The sequence below is a fragment of the Sorex fumeus genome, unplaced genomic scaffold (assembly GCF_029834395.1).
Source record: "Sorex fumeus unplaced genomic scaffold, SorFum_2.1 ptg000233l, whole genome shotgun sequence".
NCBI classification, from domain to species: Eukaryota; Metazoa; Chordata; class Mammalia; order Eulipotyphla; family Soricidae; genus Sorex; species Sorex fumeus.
The window spans coordinates 70,613-90,393 of NW_026606290.1; the positions used below are offsets into that span (position 1 = coordinate 70,613).

At 67.9% G+C, this 19,781-nt stretch overlaps 1 protein-coding gene across 7 annotated transcripts in view; it reads left to right on the forward strand.

Annotated features, from left to right (window-relative positions):
• RAPGEF1 (Rap guanine nucleotide exchange factor 1) overlaps positions 1-19,781 on the forward strand; it is a 63,059-nt gene extending 43,278 nt beyond the window's left edge. Inside the window, exons 6-26 of one of the 7 annotated variants that reach the window (XM_056108843.1) lie at positions 1,961-2,049; positions 2,348-2,500; positions 2,746-2,869; positions 3,080-3,263; positions 4,378-4,815; positions 5,394-5,593; positions 6,626-6,772; positions 10,683-10,955; positions 13,285-13,373; positions 13,450-13,561; positions 14,539-14,614; positions 15,132-15,216; positions 16,049-16,141; positions 16,284-16,469; positions 16,617-16,701; positions 16,795-16,889; positions 17,675-17,753; positions 17,859-17,960; positions 18,192-18,289; positions 18,473-18,601; positions 18,696-19,781. In XM_056108843.1, the coding sequence (XP_055964818.1) occupies positions 1,961-2,049; positions 2,348-2,500; positions 2,746-2,869; positions 3,080-3,263; positions 4,378-4,815; positions 5,394-5,593; positions 6,626-6,772; positions 10,683-10,955; positions 13,285-13,373; positions 13,450-13,561; positions 14,539-14,614; positions 15,132-15,216; positions 16,049-16,141; positions 16,284-16,469; positions 16,617-16,701; positions 16,795-16,889; positions 17,675-17,753; positions 17,859-17,960; positions 18,192-18,289; positions 18,473-18,601; positions 18,696-18,846 (2,988 nt within the window). In that variant the 3' untranslated portion in view covers positions 18,847-19,781. Of the gene's footprint in view, positions 1-1,960; positions 2,050-2,344; positions 2,501-2,745; positions 2,870-3,079; positions 3,264-4,377; positions 4,816-5,393; positions 5,594-6,625; positions 6,773-10,682; positions 10,956-13,284; positions 13,374-13,449; positions 13,562-14,538; positions 14,615-15,131; positions 15,217-16,048; positions 16,142-16,283; positions 16,470-16,616; positions 16,702-16,794; positions 16,890-17,674; positions 17,754-17,858; positions 17,961-18,191; positions 18,290-18,472; positions 18,602-18,695 lie in introns of all 7 variants that reach the window. The other 6 variants (XM_056108845.1, XM_056108846.1, XM_056108847.1 and 3 more) reach the window with 6 other exon arrangements.

The following is a 19,781-nucleotide window of genomic DNA, read 5'->3' on the forward strand; positions in this document are numbered from 1 at the left end:
CCTTGCACGCGGCCGACCCGGGTTCAGTCCCCGGCACCCCTTATGGACCCCCAAGCACCCCAGGAGTGATTCCTGAGCAGAGCCAGGAGGAAGCCCCGAGCACCGCCGGGCGTGGCCCCCAAACAACCCCCCATAAAAGGAAAAACACAGACTTCTCCAGAGACACGAGACAAGCGAGATGTGTGTTGGGGAGGGGAGCAGGCTTGGGGGCCGGATGGAGAAGCAGCGCCTGACCGGCTGAAAGGTGTCTGCCTGGCCTGGCCCGTCCGCCTTGGTCCCCCACACTGCCAGGGGTCACCTCCGAGGCCCAGCCGGTGTGAGCTGGCATCCCTCCCCCAGTGAGGAATCTCTGCCATTTCCCTGTGGGCAGAGGCGGGCCCCGAGCCTGTGTTCAGAGGCGCCTTTGGTCCTCAGGCCTATTGGCGCCAGGGGCTGTCCCACCCTGCAGCGCCTTCCCTGCTGCTGCCGCCCCTCACGCGAGTGTGTCATTGTCCACGGCAGGGCCATTGCGTGGCACTGTCAGGGTTCCCGTGACCACATATGTGTGTATGCGTGTGTGCGTGCGTGTGCGTGGCTTCTCGGAAGTCTGCTGTTACTGTGTTCTGTAGCTCGGGGCCCCAGCGAGCTCGTGCTGAGTCATAGGCCGACCCGGTCACGTGTGAGTATCTGCTGGCACGTTTGCGTGGCTGGATGCCATGCCGTCCATGACACCATTCTTGGGTTCAATCCTCATAGAAGCACGCGGGCGTCTGGGGCCCGGGCTGCGTTCTGGTGAGCCATCCTGGAAAGGCTCAGCGTCGCTTGCATCACATGTGCACGTGTGTGTACATGTGTATGCATGTGTGTCTGTGTGTATGTGCATGTGTGTGCTTGTGTGTGTGTGCATGTGTGCACATGTGTGCATCTGTATGTGCGTGTGTATGTGTGCTTGTGTGCATATGTGTGCATGCATGTGCATGTGTGTATATGCGTGTGAATATGTGCTTGTGTGTGTATGTGTACATGTGTATCGTGTGTGTGTGTGTGTGTGCGCGCACATGTGTGCATGGCTTCTTGGAGTTCTGCTGTTCCGTAGCTCGGAGCCCCGGCAAGCTCCTCCCTGGCGCTCAGCCTTGTTTGGGGATTGGGGCTCGGCGCCTGAGGTCAGGGTGCGTTGTTGTCTCCTGGAAGCTTCCTTCATGACTTTCGGAGCAGACATGGGCGTGGGGGGCATGCAAGGGACTGGGGGAAATGGCCCCCACTGCTGGGACTGACCCCGAAGCACAGACCGGAGATGGCTCCAAAGGAATAAGAAATGGCCCCTTGTGCCCGGCCCCCAGCGCCCCTCGGCGGGAGGCTGGTGCTCCCAGGGAGGAGCACTTGGCTCAGCGTGAGCAGGGCAGGTGCCCGCATGCAGACATGTGGGTGTCCCCGTGGGCCCGGCCTGCGAATGACTGAGACCGCTGGTTCCCCCTGCCAGGGCGGGCATGGCGGGCCTTGAGTGCCAGGGCTGCCCAGCCAGCCGAAGAGCAGGCAGCGTGTGTACGGCCCTGTTGGGCCCCGCAGCAGGAGGGTGATGGGCGGGCGCTGGGTCCCGGTAGTGGGGGGCTCGTCCCTTGCTCTGTCTGTCCCCCCCGCCTGTCTCTCAGGAAGGGATTTCTGAAGCTGTTTCTCTGCTGGGGTCTGTGTGTTCGCCAGGCCCCTGGCCAGCTGTCCTGGGCTGTGCCATACTGACCTGGCTGTGCCCAAGGCAGCCCGGACCGACAGGCCCTGTCCTCCCCTGCTGCGCCGTCTCTCTCGGGACTGTGGACTGGGGGGCCGGTGGCCGTGCCCTTCCTGTGCCATGTGCCCGGGGCTTTCGTGGGAACTCGGAAGCTGCCTTTCGCGTTGGTGCTGTGGGTGCGGGGAGGAGTCGCCAGGGCGCGCAGGGCGCGGGCTCCCCAGTGGACATAGCACTCACAGCCCTTCTCGTCGTGGGCAGGAGCTGGTCAAGCTGACCATTGAAAAGCAGGGGCACCCGTCCCCCACCAGCCCAGCGAAGCCGAGCCCCCCAGCCTGCAGATCTGACAGGTGAGTGCTGCCCGCTCCCGGTGCTGGTCAGCGTGATGGGCGTGGGGGCTGCTGCTTGTGGCCCCGCTCTCGGGTGGAAAGTGGCTTATCCCAGAGCACTGACTCCAAGGGCCCTTGGACACTGCGGAGCCAAGGCCAGCGCCCTCTGTCGGGCAGGATGCCCACGTCCCAGGAGCCCCTGCCCCTCTGTGCAGAGGACCCTGTTGTGGCTGGCATGGACAGGTGCCGGCCAGCAGGCCAGAAGGGGTCCGGCCTCGCGCCCACCTCGACTCCTGTAACCCTGCCTGTCTCCCAGCAGCCAGCCCGAGCTGCCGCTGACTGACCGGGAGATGGAGATCCTGAACAAGACGGCCAGCCTGTCCCCGCCCCCTGAGCTGCTCCCCGACGCCGTGGACGGGGAGGCCGCGCCCCCCAAGCCCCCCTTACCCGGCATCCGGGTCGTGGATAACAGGTATCTTCACTCGCCCGCACCTGTGCCCATGCAGGCCCCGGCTGGGTGGTGGGCAGCGGGGGACGGGTGCTGAGATGGCCTGCGTACTGGCAGCCATTGGGGTGGGGAGGCCGCTGGGCCAGCCGCTCGCTCCCGCCCGATCCTCCAGGCCAGACTGTCCCGCTTCCCTCTGGCCCACGCCTGGCGGGGTCGCACTGCGCAGCCCCCTCCTGGTGGGTGACCGACGCGTTTCCCGTCTGTCGCAGCCCCCCGCCCGCTCTGCCGCCCAAGAAGCGACAGTCGGCCCCGTCCCCGACGCGTGTGGCCGTCGTGGCCCCCATGAGCCGGGCTACCAGCGGCTCCAGTTTGCCGGCTGGCATCAACAGGCAGGTAATGCCACGCACAGAGACCCCCCCACCCCCGGGCAGAGCCAGGGGTGCAGCGCCTGGTGGGGTGGGGCGGGGTGCACGGGGTGAGCCCTCGGGCTGGCGTGGCACGCTGGTCCCCTTCCTGGTTCTCCAGGAGGTGGGGAGGGGCTGGGGCGGGGGTGCACGGAGGCCCCGCCCCTCGGCACTGCGCCCAGCGGCTCTCGGCCCCCAGGACTTCGACGTGGACTGCTACGCGCAGCGACGGCTCTCGGGCGGCAGCCACTCGTATGGGGGCGAGTCCCCCCGCCTGTCCCCCTGCAGCAGCATGGGCAAGCTCAGCAAGTCGGACGAGCAGCTGTCCTCGCTGGACCGGGACAGCGGGCAAGGCTCCCGGAACACCAGCTGTGAAACGCTCGGTGAGCAGGGCCGGGGGCCGGGGGCTGGAGGTGGGGGGTTGGGGTCTGGAGGGCTGGGGGCTGGGGGCTGGCGCCCTGCTGTGCCAGCCTGTGGAGGGGAGACCGCCCCTACCGCTCCGGGGACTGGTGCCGCTGGGTCGGACCCCCTGGGCCTGTCACTGTGTCAGAGCTGTCTGTGCTCCGAGCAGGGGGTGCAGGGACGGGAGTGGAGGCCGGGGACCCCAGGGCAGGGCGCTGTGCCGGCTCAGGGCAGTTGGCAGGAGGCTGAGCAACAGAGGGGCCAGAGCAACTGCGCAGCGGGGAGGGCGCTTGCCTTGCCTGTGGCCAGCCCGGGTTTGATCCCTGGCACCCCATAGGGTCCTCAGGCACAGAGCCGGGAGTGATCCCTGGGCACAGAGTTGGGAGTCAGCCCTGAGCACAGAGCCGGGAGTCAGCCCTGAGCACAGAGCCAGGAGTGAACCCTGAGCAGAGCTGGGAGTCAGCCCTGAGCACAGAACTGGGAGTCATCCCTGAGCACAGAGCCGGGAGTCAGCCCTGAGCACAGAACTGGGAGTCAGCCCTGAGCACAGAGCCAGGAGTGAACCCTGAGCAGAGCCGGGAGTCAGCCCTGAGCACAGAGCTGAGTATGGCCCCAAATCTAATAAAAACCTGTCGGCCGAGGTGCGCAGTCGTGGGGGCTCACCTTGGGGATACAGTCAGAGATTTGAGCAGGTTCTCACCAGTGTGTTGACCTCGGCGACATTCGGAGCCTGACCCACAGGGGTTGGGCCATGGGCTCGGCTCAAGAGCTCAATGGCTGGCATCCCCCAGAGTAAGAAGGGAGGGGTCAGGGGTCAGAGCACCCCGAGGACGGGCAGGGGTCCACACAGCACCCAGGGAGGGGGCTCCCAGAAGCGGCCAGTTGCCCACCGGTCCTGGGCTTGCGGGTGGGAGCCATTTTTTCTTTTTTGTTTTTAAGTAAGAATGTAGGCAGGAGGGACCAGAGTGCGGTACCCCCAGGTCCCCGGAGCACTGCCAGGTGTGTCCCCCGAGGGAAAGAGACCCAAACGGGCAGGAACATGTCCCTGTCCCGCCTGGGGCGCCCTGGTGCCCGCTCACCCGCCCGCGTCTGCAGATCACTACGACCCCGACTACGAGTTCCTGCAGCAGGACCTCTCCGACGCCGACCAGCTACCTCCGCAGGCGGCCTGCAGCCTCAGCCCGCTGCCCGAGTCCTCGGGGGAGTCCGGCTCGCCCTGCCTCGGGGCCCCCTTCCAGCTGCCCCCCGACCTGCCGCCGGCCCTGCCCCAGAAGAAGCGGCGGAGCGCGGCCTCGCAGACGTCGGAGGGCTCGGGGGGCCGCGCGGCCTGCGAGCGCCACCCGTCCCAGTACGACAACGTCTCCGAGGCCGACCTGCACAGCCCCAGCGCCTTCCCGCCCTTCGCCGCCGTGCCCCCCTTCCAGCAGGCCGCGGCCCCCCACCCTGTCGAGTTTGTGGGCGACTTCACGGTGCCAGAGCCCGCGGGCGACCCTGAGAAGCCGCCGCCCCTCCCAGAGAAGAAGAACAAGCACAGTTAGTCGGGGCTGGGGGCCGATGCCCGGGCACGTGGGGACAGGGGTGGGGACAGGGGGTGGGCCTGGCCTGGCTGGAGGCAGCCAGGGACGTGTTGGGGCGTGAGCAGGACTAAGCGCCTTCTCGGGCTCCTGCTGGGCCATGCGGGGGGGGGGGGGGGGGGCTGTGCGTGGACCCTGAATTGTCACAGCCTGGCTGGAGGCCCGGGCCTTTGCAGGCGGGCCGGGCAGGGTCCCCTGGTCCTCTTAGGGCACCCCTGCAGGCTCTGCGGGGGAGGGGGACGGATTATGCTCCCCAAAGTCAGGCCCACAGGGCACGATGCCCAGGGAGGGCTTCTGAGGGCACTGCCTGGGAGGCGGCGCTGGGGCCGGCTGAGCCTGGGCACAAGTGCCCGGGGCCTGCCACGGGGCGAACCCCACACCCCCGGCACCCGACACTGGATCTCCACATGCGGGCCGGTGCACACGGCGAGGGGCGGCCGGGGCTCTGCACCCCAGAACACAGCCCTCCTCACCACCCCACGGCTGGGGCGGGGCGGGGCGGGGCGGGCCCCACGTGCTGACTCCCCCTGCCCGCAGTGCTCGCCTACATGCAGCTGCTGGAGGATTACTCGGAGCCGCAGCCGTCCGTGTTCTACCAGACGCCGCAGAGCGAGCACGTGTACCATCAGAAGAACCGGCACCTCATGGAGGTCTACGGCTTCAACGACTCCTTCAGCGGCGACGCCCCCCAGGAGCTGGCCCCGCCCCCCGCCCTGCCCCCCAAGCAGCGGCAGCTGGTAAGGGACCCCCCCCCCCCCCCGCCCAGTGTCCGTCCTCGCGCTGGCCTCCCCGCCAGCCGCGGGGATTTGCGCCCGGCACGGTCTCTGCTCTGGCTCGAGTCTGTCCTCCCTTCCGTAGTGGGCTCGGCAGACCCCCTGTGGGGGCTCGGGGCCCGTCAGTGTGGGGAACAGCCCTTCCGCCCCTGGCCCCTCCTGTGTCGTGCCTTGCGGCCGGGAGCACCCGCGACCGTCTGGGGGGCCCCATGCAGCGCCCCGTGCCCACTGCCGCCTCGACGCTCCTCGCGCTCTGCTGGGGTCACTCACCGGCCCTCGCACCCAGCCCGCGGCCGGGCTGGCTTTGGCGCGTGTGGAGGCTTTGCTCAGAGTGGCCACCCCGAGCGTTTCATCCCGAGCTCTGGGGACCCCACACACAGCTGGACGGGAGGGAACCCACACGTACCCTGGCCACGCTGCGGGGCCCTGGACATCCCCCCGTCACCCCAGCCTTCCTCCACAAGGGGCCGGAAGGCAGCACGGCACCATCAGGGCTGCGGTGGGGCTGTGTGCTGGGCCCTCCGAGCCTCAAGGGGACCCCCAGGTCTCGGCCCTCACCGCCCTGTCCCTCACCAGCACCCCAGTCTGCTGGTTCTGGGCCCAGCTCGCCCGGAGACCCACAGGGCCTCGCCGAGGTCAGGGCCGCTTCGCACCCTACTTGCTCCTGCAGCCAGGGCTGCGGGACCCTGGGAGGCGGCAGGTCCGTGGTCAGCCTCGGCCACCCCCTTTTCCAGGTGGGCTGTGCTCGCGGCCCGCGTGAGGTGAGGGGGCCTAGGGTCACTCTGACCTTCTCCGAGAGGGCTCCGGGTGAGGGCCCCGCTGTGTCCACTCAGCTTGTTCTCTCCTGTCCTCCGGCTGCGTCCAGCTGCCCCCGGCCAGCAGCGTCTGAGCCTGGAGCGCCCCGAGGGCCGCCGCGCCCGCCTGACTCTCTCTGCTCTCTCCTCCTCCCTCCTCCCTCCGTCCTCCCTCTGTCCTCCCTCTGTCCCTTCTGTCCAGCAGGCCTCCTATGCTGCCTCCTCCTTCTCCTCTGTCTCCTACACCACAGTGGCCTTCCGCCCCGAGGACGGCAGTGCCGCTCCGGGCCTCAGTGCATCCGTCTCTAACTCCTTTCTCAGCCGGCATGGCGCCTTGGCCGTGCCCTCGGTGAGTTGCTGCTGCCGCCCACCGCCGGCTGGCTCTGGGGGCTCGGGGAGGGGAGAGTGCGCAGGCGCGGCGGGGGCGGAGCCGTAACTGCCGACATGCTGTCACCGTTCTCCTGGGTGGACAGCGGCTGGCCTGACACCCCTGCAGAAGCCCGGGCGCGGGCAGCCCCCGGCAGGTGTGTGCGCTCACTGCGCCCCGAGGCCCGTCGAGGCTCCCCCAGGGCGGGCCCAGCCTTGGGGTGCTCCAGGGGAGCTTCTGAGCCGCCCTGGCACAGGAGCAGGTGCTGGCCAGGGGTCCGTCGGTGCTGGGAGTGGGCGCCTCACAGTCCCCGTCACGACCTGGCCCCGGGGTCTGTCCCACACGCCTGTCGCTCGGTCCCCCCAGGCCTCTCCCTCCAGCCTGTGCCTTCGGGCGCAGAAGGTGGGGTTTCTGTTCCACTCTGCACCCCACCTCCGCCCCCCACCCCTGAGCTGCTGTGTCCAGCCGCATGGCCACAGGCCCCCCTCCTCAGTGCCCAAGCCACACGTGTGCCTCTGCCCAGGACCAGCTGGGACCCCGTCACCTCCCTCTGCTCCCACCAACACCCCCCCCAAGTCACACGCACCTGTCCGTGACCCCGCAACTCACCTTCCTCATCTGCCATCTGCACGGAGCCAGGAGTCTGTGCCCGCTGTCCACCCTGGCTCCCCTATGCGCTGTCCACTCCCTCTCTCCTGCCCATTGTCTACTCCCTCTCTCCTGCCCACCGTCCACCCATGCCCTCCTGCCCACTGTCCCCTTCCTCACTCCCGATGTGCTTGGGCTCCCAGTGTTGCCCCTCAGGCTCAGGAGACACAGGTGTTGGGGCCAGCGTCCTTGGGAGTGAGTGGCCGCCCACCGGGCACAGAGGCACATTCCCATCAGCTGTGCTGAGGGCTCCCGGGGTCCCTGACTGCTGAGCCTGGGCAGACCCCGTCTGTGGAGGTTGTGCAATGGGTGTGGGCCACCCGCACGATCCCCTGAACCAGGAGCCCAGCTGCTCGCCTCCACAGCGGGCCCCAGAGGCATGGACCTGAGCGTGTCCATCACGCCTCGGACATGGGGTCACCATGCCCCACCCAAACACTGGGCAAGCCGGAGGGTCAGTCTGGGCGCCTGGGTCTGGACCAGCCCTCTTCATAGAGCCGATGTGATGAAGGCGGGGGTCGTGATGTTCAGAATATTCTAGAATGTATCAGGGTTTTGCAAGAGGAAGATCAGCCAGGAAAGTCATGTTTTCTTTTCTTTTTTTTTACTTTTTGGGTCACACCCAGCGATGCCCAGGGGTTACCCCTGGCTCTGCACTCAGGAATTACTCCTGGTGGTGCTCGGGGACCCTATGGGATGCTGGGGATTGAACCTGGGTTGGCTGCGTGCAGGGCACAAGCCCTCCTCCCCTGAAAGTTGTGTTTTCAACAAAGACCTTGTGGTTCCGGGTGCGGAGCTGCCGTGAGAAGACATTTCTTCCCCAGCCTTTGACCTAGAATTCACCCTCGCTGAAGTTAGAATTTGCCAGAAGTTAGAATTCCCCAGGGGCTTCCAAAAGTTGGCTCTCTAGGAGATGCCTCTAAGGGACCAGGGTCCAGCCTGATGCCCCCAGGAGGACGGCTGTTGAGAGCTTTTCCTTCCCACTCGGCAGCACTCTAGCCCAAGAGTGTTCCAGAAGGAAGTTCTGGAATATTCCAGAGGCAGTTGCCTCTGCTTGGTCTGCCAGGCGCCGGAAGGAGAAAGGTGATGTGGGAGCCTTACCGCCACTTTGCCGGTGGAGTGAGGAAATGTGTCCTGGCGGCCATGCCCTCGCTGAGCTCGGGCCAGATAGGCCTGGGCAGAGCTGGGCATCTGCCCCGGGCATGCGTGCTGGGCACCAGATCCCGCCAAAACTCAGCCCTGAGCCGGGCAGAGCTTCCCGTGATTCCTGGGAGACAGACGTGCGGGGTGGGGGTGGGGGTCCGGCCTGAGCGTGGTTCCTCTCCGAGGTGACTCGGCACCGAGGCCCAATGGCCAGCTGTCCCTGTCCCTGACCCTGACCCTGAGGGCTCGGCCTGGTGGGGTCCGGCGTTCGCGGGGTGACAGCAGAGCGTGAGGCTATGAGCAGGCTAGGTCTGTGCACAGACCACTGTGTCCCGATTACCCCCACATTGAGTGGAATGTCCGTCTGACCAAAACGCTGGAACTTTCCATCAGAGGCTCTGCTTTCTGGCAGCCCCGCCAGGGCTCGGTCTCCCTAGATAGTCTCCGTGTGGCATCGTCGGGCCCAGAGCTTGGCCGCAGCCCCCTCCCAAGCCTCCCAGCCCACCGCAGGGGAACACTGGCTCCCTGCCTCTCAAAGGAAGGGACCCGCGTGGCCCCTGCTCTGCTGTTGGCCCTGGACCCCCACTGTGTGTCCCCCCCACCCCCGAACCCTTGGTGAGGGGCTTCCTGCCGCGTCCCAGCCCCTCGGTGACCGCTGGCCGGGCTTGCTCCTTCTCTGCCCAGCCAACACGGGGCCAGGCAACAGTTCTTCCCCCCCAGTAGCTGCCTCTCGGTGACAGCCACCACCCCTCGCGGCCCTTGCCCAGTGGCCTGGCCCTGGCCGTAAATAACCCACTGTGGGCAGCACTGCGGCTCCTCCAACGTTCAGGCAGCACCTGCCAGATCCTAAAATAAACTCCAGGCTGTGGCCAGTCGGTGTCCTGGCCAGCCCGGCCTGCCCCAAGGAGCCGGGCCCCTCCGAGAGGACAGCTGGGTCTGGGGTGCCCGGTGGAGAAGAGCCCCACACCCCGAGGGCAGGGGCGCCCGCCCTGGAAGCTGTGGGTCCTGGCTTGGCCCTCTCGGGGGTAGGGAGCCAGCTAGGGCAGGACAGGCTCTGTCCTGGGGGTGTCCACTCAGGGGCCTGCCAGGGTCGGGGCTGGGTGGAGCCCTGCATCCCCCTGCAGGAGCTGGACACTGGGCGAGGTCAGGCTGGCCACAGCCCCCCCCCCCCCCCAAGTACTGGGAGCCGTGGACACCCTGTGTCCATCCACTGCCCACAGGCCTGGGCTTGCTGGGGGGGTCAGCCCCACTGAACACAAATCCTTCCTCTGCCTGCAGGCCAGGAATGTGGGGCTGTGGCCGTCGGGGGAGGGGGCCCCCTCCTGGCTGCTGGACCCACTTGCCTGGGTGTGGAGCGTGTCCGACTCAGGGAGCCGGGTCGGGATGTGCCACGTCACTCGTGTTCATTCTCCTGCCCTGAGCTGGCAGGTGTGCGGGAAGGCTCCGTGGCAGAGCCCACGACCCAGAGGTGGGTTGGACCTGAGCAAAACCGGGGCGCTGCCCTCCCCTCAGGCTCAGCCCTCACTCCAAGTTCTGGTGGCACTTTGCGTGACTTCCTGTCACGTTCCCCGTGACCATGCTCCTTCCTCCTGGGCTCTGGGGGGGGGGGGGGGGAGGTGCTGCACACCGGGGGGCCTTGGACACGTCCACCCACCAGCTGCAACTCCAGGCTGAAGTGTGGTCCCAGCTGACCAGGCGCCCTGGGACTCGCTGTCCCATGGCAGTCAGGGTTTGCGAGGGGGGACGTGGGAGTTTGGGGGTGACCACTGGCATCGGAGTACAGCCGACTCTTCGCCGTTCAGAGGGAAACTGAGCCGGCCCGGCACGCGCGCCCAGTGCAGCCCTGGCCCAGCGCGTCCCCGCATGAGGGCGGAGGCCGGGCCCTGACAGCAAACGCCGCCTTCCGGGGGCCGCGCGGGAGCTCAGGGTGGGAGGGGGCGCCGGCCCGAGGTCCCAGGGGCCCCGTTGGACGGACTGTGAGCAGCTGGCGCCTCGCTAATGGCTTTTTCTCTTGTCTGTGTCCCCCGCCCGCCCGCCCGCCCCCTGTGTCTGCCCCGTCCACCCTCTCTGCCTCCCGCCCTCTCTCTGTCTGACTCCACAGCACAAGTCCGTGCTCAGGTCCTACTCGCAGGGCTTCGTGCCGCCCCGCCAGGCTTCCGGGCAGCCTTGCCTGCCGCCTACCTCCTCTTCCTCTCCACACTTCCCACCTGCCCACCCGCCTCACAGCTCTGACTTAGCGGGGCCCACCGCGGCCGGCCTGCCCTCCAGCACCGTGGACGGGCCCCCGGCAGCTTCTCAGGAGAGCACCTTGCACGGGAACGCTGTCTGCCTCCCTTCCGAAACCTCTCTCACTGACGCGCCCCCGACGCCTCCGGTGAGAACGCAACGCCGCCCTCCCCTGGGCGCCCGCAGGAGCGCTGGCCGGCCACCAGGGCCGCGAGGCCGGGGGCTGGAGGACCCGGCCTGGACCTTGTGTTCGAGCACCTCACCCAGGAGTGGTTGTCCACTGGGGCACACCTGGACCGCGGGCCACGTCGGTGGCTGAGGTAGAAAGTGCTCCGTGAGTGTCCACGTGTGGATTGTCAAGCCACGTCGGTGGCTGAGGTGGAAAGTGCTCTGGTTGTCCGTGTGTGGTTGTTGGCCACGTCATGAACCGAGATGGAACGTGCTTCGTGAGCGTCCACGTGTGGGTTGTCGGCCACGTCGGAGGCCGAGGTGGAAAGTGTTCCGTGGTTGTCCAGATGTGGATTGTCGGCCACGTCGGTAGCCGAGGTGGAATGTGCTCTGGTTGTCCGCGTGTGGTTGTCGGCCACGTCATGAGCCGAGATGGAACGTGCTCCGTGAACGTCCACGTGTGGATTGTCGGCCACGTCGGTGGCCGAGGTGGAAAGTGCTCTGGTTGTCCGCGTGTGGTTGTCGGCCACGTCATGAGCCGAGATGGAACGTGCTCCGTGAACGTCCACGTGTGGATTGTCGGCCACGTCGGTGGCCGAGGTGGAAAGTGTTGTGTGTTTGCTGTGGCTGGTCCACGCCTCGATGAGGGGCATGTTAACGGAGGTAGAAAACGCGAAGTGTCTGTTCCCTGTGAGAGACCAGCCTGGACTGAGGCTGTGCCGCGTGTGCTCTGTGACAGTGGACAGGCCAAGGGCCATGTGGTCTGCTGAGGTAGAAGATGGTACGTGTCCTCTGAGTCCGCACACGGGCCGGGGCCAAGCGTCAGCTGAGGGGAAGGAGCTTCGTGTTCTCTGTGAGTGTCCACATGTGGGCCGGGACCGCACTGTTGGCTGAGGTGGGCATTGCTGCCCGTTCTCTGGGTGGACACACCGTCCATGTCCCTGTGCTGGTTGTTCTCCTCTCTGGTGCTTCTGTGGCCCCTCAGGGGCACCCTGCTCTCATCCCGTGGACATGGCGCAGTACGGTCAGAGCCATGGGGTGGCGCGGCCCAGCCCTCCGGCATGCTCTGATGTCTCCACGTGACGTCTTCCTCCAAAGCAGACCCGCGGTCCCCACTGCAGCAGATTTGGGGGCGTCTGCGTCCCCTGCCCCTGGGAGAGGTGTCCACAGCATGGCTGGGGCCTTCCCGGTGCCCAGACCCGCAGCAAGGCCAGGGCCAGCTGGGCTCCACAGGCAGCTGCCTGTCTCTCCAGTGCTCCGGACGGGGCTGTCCACCTCGTGCTGGCCCGATGCAGGCAGCAACCCCCCTCCCCGCATGGCCCCTGTTCTGCCGAGCCCTCTTCTCCAGGGCAGCCCAGGCGTGAGCACTTTCCAAAGAGTCAGGGGCTGCTGCCCTGCCATCCCAAGGGGGCAGGTCATGATGACTCGGTCCTCCCTGGCATCACTCAGGTGACCCGTTGAAAGGGTGGTCACTACCATGGAGGTGGCCTCAGAGGCCAGACTGGGGTGGGCCCAGACTCCATCCCCAGGCACCCCGCACCGAGCAGACGAGAGGCCCCGGGGACTGGGAGTGACTGGCCTGGGCACAGCAGGGAGGGCCCTGGCTTCGCACCTCACCTGCCGTGGCTAGATCCCCAGATGATGGTCCCCCGCGAGCACCTCCAGGAGTCACCCTGAGCCCCGTGGGGGCAGCCCAGAGACAACCAAGGCTCCCAAGGGACCCTGGGGCCCTTGCTGTCCCCACCGGTGTGGCACTTCGTCCTGTGTCGTGGGCCAAGTGCTCCCCAAGTGCTCCAGCCACCCGTCCCCTGCTGCACCCCTGCCCGCAGCCATCCTGTTCTCAGCAGTCCTGGGGCCACGTGGGGCTTCTGACTTGGCCCCGAACGAGGCTCATCAACGGGACAGGAGCGGTCGAGAGTGGCCTGGGCCTCCCTCGGCCGTCCAGGGAGTGTCGGGGCTGCTAGCCGTGTGGTTGGGGCGGGCCCTTGGCGCCTGCCGGCTCGTGGCCCTGCGTGTGGATGTGTCTGGTGATGCCAGCCGGGTGCGGCCGCGGGCATGGGTGTGCCGCACCCTGGCCCAAGCGGGCCCTCAGGGCTGCGGGAGATGTCCTGCCAGGAGGTGGCGCTGGGGTCACCGCAGGGCATAAGGAGCAGCACCGTCCCCTCGCCGTGGGCAGGGCAGGGCTGAGCTGGGGCCCCTCCACGCCTCCCCCAACCATACTCCTGCCCCGGGGGATCCACCTGGCCTGCACTCCCGCCCCAAGCCGGCCCCGCGGGGCCCGTCACCCACCAGCCCTGGTGCCCTTTCAGGAGTCGCCAGCTGTGAGAGACGGACACCCCCGAGGCCCCTCGTCGGCCGGCGGTGCGGCCGGGACGGAAGGCAGAGACGGCGGGGAAAGGTAAGGGGGTGCTGGGCTCCCCGCGGCGGGGACATGGCGGCCGGCGTGCGGGGGCCCACGCGAGCCTTCCTCGCAGGCTGCCTTCGTCCCCGGACGCTGCGGAGTCGGCGCAGTCGGAGGAGGAGGTGGACGAGCTGTCGCTCATCGACCACAGTGAGATCATGGCCAGGCTGACGCTCAAGCAGGAGGTGGGCACTTCCCTTGGCAGCGTGGCACGGAGGGCCCGGGCGCGGGGAGGAGGCGGAGGGCGAAGCCTCGCAGGGAACAAGACGCGGGGCGTGGGGGCTGCGTGGCCGTCCTGGGGAGCAGGTGACTTCCGGACACGCTTGGGCCCCAGCTGACGGGACGGCAGTGCCAGAGGAGGAAGCCCAGGTGGCCCTCCCGGTGGTGCCTCCGTGTGTGTGTGTGTGTGTGTGTGTGTGTGTGTGTGTGTGTGTTGCACGTGCCTCGGAGCACCATGCGTGAGCCAAGGTGCCCGTGTGTGCCTGTGTCCAAGCTTGCAGGCGTGTCTGCCGTTGGTGCTCACGCGGGGGCCTTTGTGCATACCCATGAGCCTGTGTCCCCGGGTGCCGCAGACCCCCGTGACTCACAGCAGAGCGACGAGCATCTTGAGTTCGAGCAGGGAGGGCGACGCTGCGGCCTGGCCAGGCGCAGGCGCTGGACATGCTCACAGCTGCCCGATGCACAGGGCCAGCCCGGTGGTGCCCGAGGCGGGCTCCTGTCGCAGGCCCTGGGAGCAGGGCGGCTTTTGCTGCCGCGCCCGAAATTCTTTCTGGAACAGCAGGCGGTGGGGCAAGGCAGCCCCACCCTACGCTGGCTCCAGGAGGCAAGACGCGGGCTTGGTCCACGGGAACCCCGAGGGGCAGCACCGGCCATGCCCCGCCAGCGCCCCGCATCTGGGCGCCGAGGGGCCTCTGGGCTCCTGTGGCCTTCACCCACGCCCTGTCCACCCCCCAGCAGGCCTGGGCATTGTCGGCAGAGCCCCCACCGGGGAAACCCGGGCTGCTCCCCCGCCCCCCTCGGCTGGACACCCGGGCGGGCGTCACAGCTGTGTTCCCACATGATGGCCTCTGAGCCGATAGGTGGGGGGGGGGCGCTAACAGCCACACAGCCCCGAGACCCCTCCCCACAGCGGCACCCCCCTCACACCCACTTGTCCCTGCAGGGTGACGACGGGCCAGACGTGCGAGGGGGCTCTGGGGACATCCTGCTGGTGCACGCTACTGAGACGGACAGGAAAGGTGGGTGGGCACGAGGCCAGGCCAGGCGGCTCCCAGCCCCACCCCTGGCCTCCCCATCCGGGCATCTCCCGGGGACAGCCAAGGCGGTTGGGCCCCGTCCCCCACTGCCCCTGAGCCTGCTGGCCCCGTCCACTCGCCCATCCCCGAGCAGGGCCCGGAGGGGGTCACCCACTGCCAGCCGGCAGTGTCAGTCACGCAGGGAGTGTGAGAACAATATTTATATTTTCCAAACATCGAGAAGACCAGGGACAGTTCCCAGTGGTCCGGGCACTCGAGCCCCTGGCGACTCCCCTCAGCCATCTGGAAGGTTCCTTGCCAGTGAAGATGCCACACCTGTGCCCGCACCGCTGCCAGGCCCTCCCTGTCCACGGCAGAACCTGCCCCGATGGTGCCCAGATCAGGGGGTTGGTGTGGAGCTGCCCTGGGCACAGCCAGCAGCACCAGGGCCAAGGAGCCCAGCAGGCAGGCCTGGGTCTGGGCCGGTGGCCACTGGCCCCTGATGTCCACTCCCCTCTAGACCTGGTGTTGTACTGTGAGGCCTTCCTGACCACCTACAGAACCTTCATCACCCCTGAGGAGCTCATCAAGAAGCTGCAGTATCGATATCCTTCCTTGCTCATCCCTCCATGGAACCTTCCAGAGCCCTCCAGAACTTTTCAGGGTTCAGGGGAGGAAGGGGCGCCCCACCTGGTGCGGAGCCATGCGGGCCTGCGGTGCTCGGCCATTCCGGCCGGGCCCCTGATGCGGGTGCTGCCGGTTGCCACAACTCGGCAAGAGGAGGGGGCCTGTCCCAAGGGACGGGCGGAGCGCAGGGCAGAGCCCACCGTGGACAAACAGCCCCTGCAGCCCCAGTCACTGAGCCGACACGTCACCCTCTGCAGGGGTGGCCGAGGGCACCCACTTCCCTCTTTCCCGGGTTAACCCGGAGCTTCTGCTCCTCGGCCCGTGGCTGCCACCTGCTGGCCGGCCGCTGGCACTGACAGCAAAGCAGGGCCGCGGCCCCTCGGGACTGCATGGCCGGTTCCCACTTGGAACCGTGGGCGGTCCCTGGGACAGGCCCAGGACCATGTGGACTCCCCCTGTGGCAACACTCGGGCTCCCTGGGGCGAATCTCTGGCGTCGACCATGCAGCCGGCTGGCCTCACGTCCCACAGGAGTGTCCCTGTGTTCCGTGTGACACCCCTGTCACTGGCCCTAAGGAAGCAAAGACCCCACGGCTCTGGTGGGAGAGAGCAGAGACCCTGCCGGCCACCACAGTGTCCCTGTAGTAGCCCCATGGTTTCCAGGACAGTGAGGGATGGCCTGGAGTCGCTGTTCCGAGGGCCCCGGAGTGGGGAGAAGGGAGGGCGCTGAAGGAGACGCTGTGGCCGGGGTGGGGGGCAGGCACGGGGGCGCCCACCCTCCAGGTGACGTTTCCTTAACCGCTCCCCGCACCTATGAGAAATTCTCGGCCTTTGCCGACACCTTCAAGAAGCGCGTGAGCAAGAACACCTTCTTCGTGCTGGTGCGAGTGGTGGACGAGCTCTGGTGAGCGGGGAGGGGCTCCCCTTTTCCATTTATTTAATCAACACCTTCTCGCGCTGGGGGGGGAGCGAGACCCAGCCTTCCAGAAGGTTCCGCCCTCCTGCGGGGCTCCCGCGGCCCGCTCACCGCGCCCCTCGGCCCGCAGCCTCGTGGAGCTGACCGAGGAGATCCTGAAGCTGCTGATGGAGCTGGTGTTCCGCCTGGTGTGCAGCGGGGAGCTCAGCCTGGCCCGCGTGCTCCGGAAGAACATCCTGGACAAGGTCGAGCAGAAGAGGCTGCTCCGGTGTGCCAGCTCCGACCAGCCGCTGGCCGCCAGGGGCGTGGCAGCCCGGTGAGCTCGGCCGCCCACGGCCTCCCTTCCCCCATGGACGGGCAGCGGCGTGGGAGGCTCCCGGAGGCAGATGGGGTCGCCCCTGCTGCGCCCAGTGGGCGTGGCGGCCGCGGCCTCACACTCCTCCCGTGCCCGCGTGTCCTGCAGGCCGGGGACCTTGCACGACTTCCACAGCCATGAGATCGCCGAGCAGCTCACGCTGCTGGACGCCGAGCTCTTCTACAAGATCGAGGTGGGTCCACCGGTGGGCCCTGCTGACCAGCCCGCAGGCCCCAGCCCTGTCCACGGGTGGCCCTGCCAGCAACCCTGTTGCTTTCTTGCCCAGATCCCCGAGGTGCTGCTGTGGGCAAAGGAGCAGAATGAGGAGAAGAGCCCCAACCTCACGCAGTTCACGGAGCACTTCAACAACATGTCCTACTGGTGAGGATCGGCGGTGGGGGGGCTGGGCCTGGGGCCCTGGAGACAGTGCAGGGGTGAGGCTCCCAGGTGGGGGTGGGGGGAGCTGGGCCCTGGAGACAGAGTCAGTGCAGTAGTGAGGCTGAGAGTGGGCTGGGCTTGGGGGCCGGGAGACAGTGCAGGGGTGAGGCTCCGAGGTGGGTGGGCTGGGCCCTAGGGATGGAGACAGTGCAGGGGTGAGATGCTGTTTGGCACATACCAACCCCAGCTTGGTCCTGGCTCCAGTTTAGGGCCCTCAGAGGCCCTGGCCGGAGGGATCTCTGGGCACCGTGGTCCAAACCGCACCCAAAGCCCGAATGAAGTTGCATCTCGGGGCTGGTGAGGGGCTCCCTGGTGGAGCCTGGCTGGCACGTGTGAGGCCCTGAGCTGGGCTGGGTCACTGGAGTTGCCCTGGGCCCCCGCAGGCACGGCCACATGGGGTGTGGTGGGCAGTGTCAGGCAAGTCTCGGGGAGGGAGACTCGCCCCAGGCGTGAGGCCCCTGGTTTCTGGCTCGGCGCCACGGGACAGAGAAAAGGAAAACAGGGGTGTGTGATTTGAAGGGCTGCAGCTGCCCTCTGCCACTCTTCCCCGCCCAGCCCGTGAGCACAGCCTGGGGGACTGTCCCTGTGCCCATCAGCAGGCCGGGAGCAGCTCAGGCCAGGGGTCACCTCCCGGGAAAAGGCCCTGGCCGCGGCCTGTCTTGAGCTGCCCACGCTGGCCCGTGCCCGGGTGCAGCCCAGGGAAGGGACTCAGTCTGTCCGCCCGCCAGGGTCCGGTCCATCATCATGCAGCAGGAGAAGGCCCAGGACCGGGAGCGGCTGCTGCTCAAGTTCATCAAGATCATGAAGGTCAGCGCCCCTTTGCTGGCCCCGCCCCATTCGCTGGCCCCGCCCCATTCGCTGGCCCCGCCCCCTGCCCTGCCCCGCCCCTGACCGCGCCTGCCGGTCCCGCAGCACTTACGGAAGCTGAACAACTTCAACTCGTACCTGGCCATCCTCTCGGCGCTGGACTCGGCGCCCATCCGCAGGCTGGAGTGGCAGAAGCAGACGTCGGAGGTGAGCGGCTCCCTCGGCCCTCGGCCCTGGGGGCCCAGGGCGGGGAGCAGAGGGAGGGGCGTGGGGACGATTCCTGGGGAGGGGGTTCCCACGGGCCCCAGCACGGGCCTGGAGCAGAGGTTGGAGGCCCTCAAGGGCCGCGCCCAGGGAGGACCGTGGCCAGTGGCCACAAGTGGGGGGTGGAGGTGGGCGTCGCGGGCGCCTGACCGGGCTTCTGGCCCTCGCTGCCAGGGCCTGGCCGAGTACTGCACGCTGATCGACAGCTCGTCGTCCTTCCGCGCCTACCGGGCTGCCCTGTCCGAGGTGGAGCCGCCCTGCATCCCTTACCTGTGAGTCCAGCCCGCGCTGACCCTCCTCCCTGCCCGCTCCCATCCCCTCCGCGGGAAACCCCCCACACCCTGCCGGTCACTCTGCAGCCCGGGCATCTGTTCACCATGTCGGCGGCGAGGCCGCGGGCCACTGGCCACCCCGCGGGCAGGGCGGGCCTGGGCTGAGGCAGCGTCTCCCCCCAGGGGCCTCATCCTGCAGGACCTGACCTTTGTGCACCTGGGCAACCCCGACTACATCGACGGCAAAGTGAACTTCTCCAAGCGCTGGCAGCAGTTCAACATCCTGGACAGCATGCGCTGCTTCCAGCAGGCGTGAGTGCCGGCCGGCGGGCGGGCGGGCGGGCGGGCAGGCCAGGGGGCCGGGCCGGGCTGGGGGGCCGCTGACCGCCACCACCCCCGTCCCCAGGCACTACGACATCCGGAGGAACGACGACGTCATCAGCTTCTTCAACGACTTCAGCGACCACCTGGCCGAGGAGGCGCTGTGGGAGCTCTCGCTGAAGATCAAGCCCCGGAACATCGCCCGCAGGAAGACAGACCGCGAGGAGAAGACCTAGGCGGGCGGCTAGGCCCCCGGGGCAGGAGCGCTGGCCCCGACTGACGGTGGTTTGGTTTTGGTTTGTTTCCGCTTCCCCGTCTTCCTCTCCCCTCCCCAAGCTGCTGAAAGGACGCACCCCCGGGCACCCGGAGGAGGGGACCGGGGTCCTCAGGAAGGCGCTCGGGCGCCCCGGCTGGCATCACCCATCCCCTCCCCCGACACCAGGCTGGGGGCAGGAGAAGCTGCCCCGACCGCCCACAGCGGGCCCCCGAGAGGGCCTCCGAGGGCCGAGGGCCCCCCCGCTTGCTGTGTGCCTTAAATGCCAGCTCCGGCCCCGCCCTGTTCAGACCTGCCCTCGCCGGCCGCCGAGGCTGACAATCGGAGATGGGGCACGGGGCTCTGAGCTGCGCGCCCCGCTCGGCCCCGGGGCCAGGACGGAAAGGCCAGCAGCAGCCTCGGAGCCTCCTGGGCGCCCTTCGCTGGACACGAGCAGCTTGGCCCGGCCGAGAGGGGTGGGGGCCGGGAGGCGCTCCCCCTGCCCGGCCGGCGTGTCACTTTATTATTTAATGAGCGTGTGTAGCGTCTGGGGTGTTGGCCGTGTTTGTGTGGGTTTAGTTGGATCTGCTTTTGGAAGTCCTCCCATTTCAAGCTCCCCCTCCTCCCCACCCGAGCTCCGCCAGGCCCAGCTGTGCTGAATGCTGCTCCGGGGGTCCGGGTGGTGCCTTTCCCGCGCCCCTGGGGGGGCCGGCCCTGTGCGACGACGCCATGGGCCGCTTATCTTTAACTTATTGCTGACCACGTCCGTCCCCCACCCCCACCCCCAACGCCTCCTGGCTGCCAGGGGCCTGTAGGCCCTGCGGCCGGTGACCGGTTCCGCCCAGGGTTCCGCTGTAATATATCCCACCCACCCGGCCTGGTGCGGCTGCCGACATTTCAGACGTATGACTTTTATAC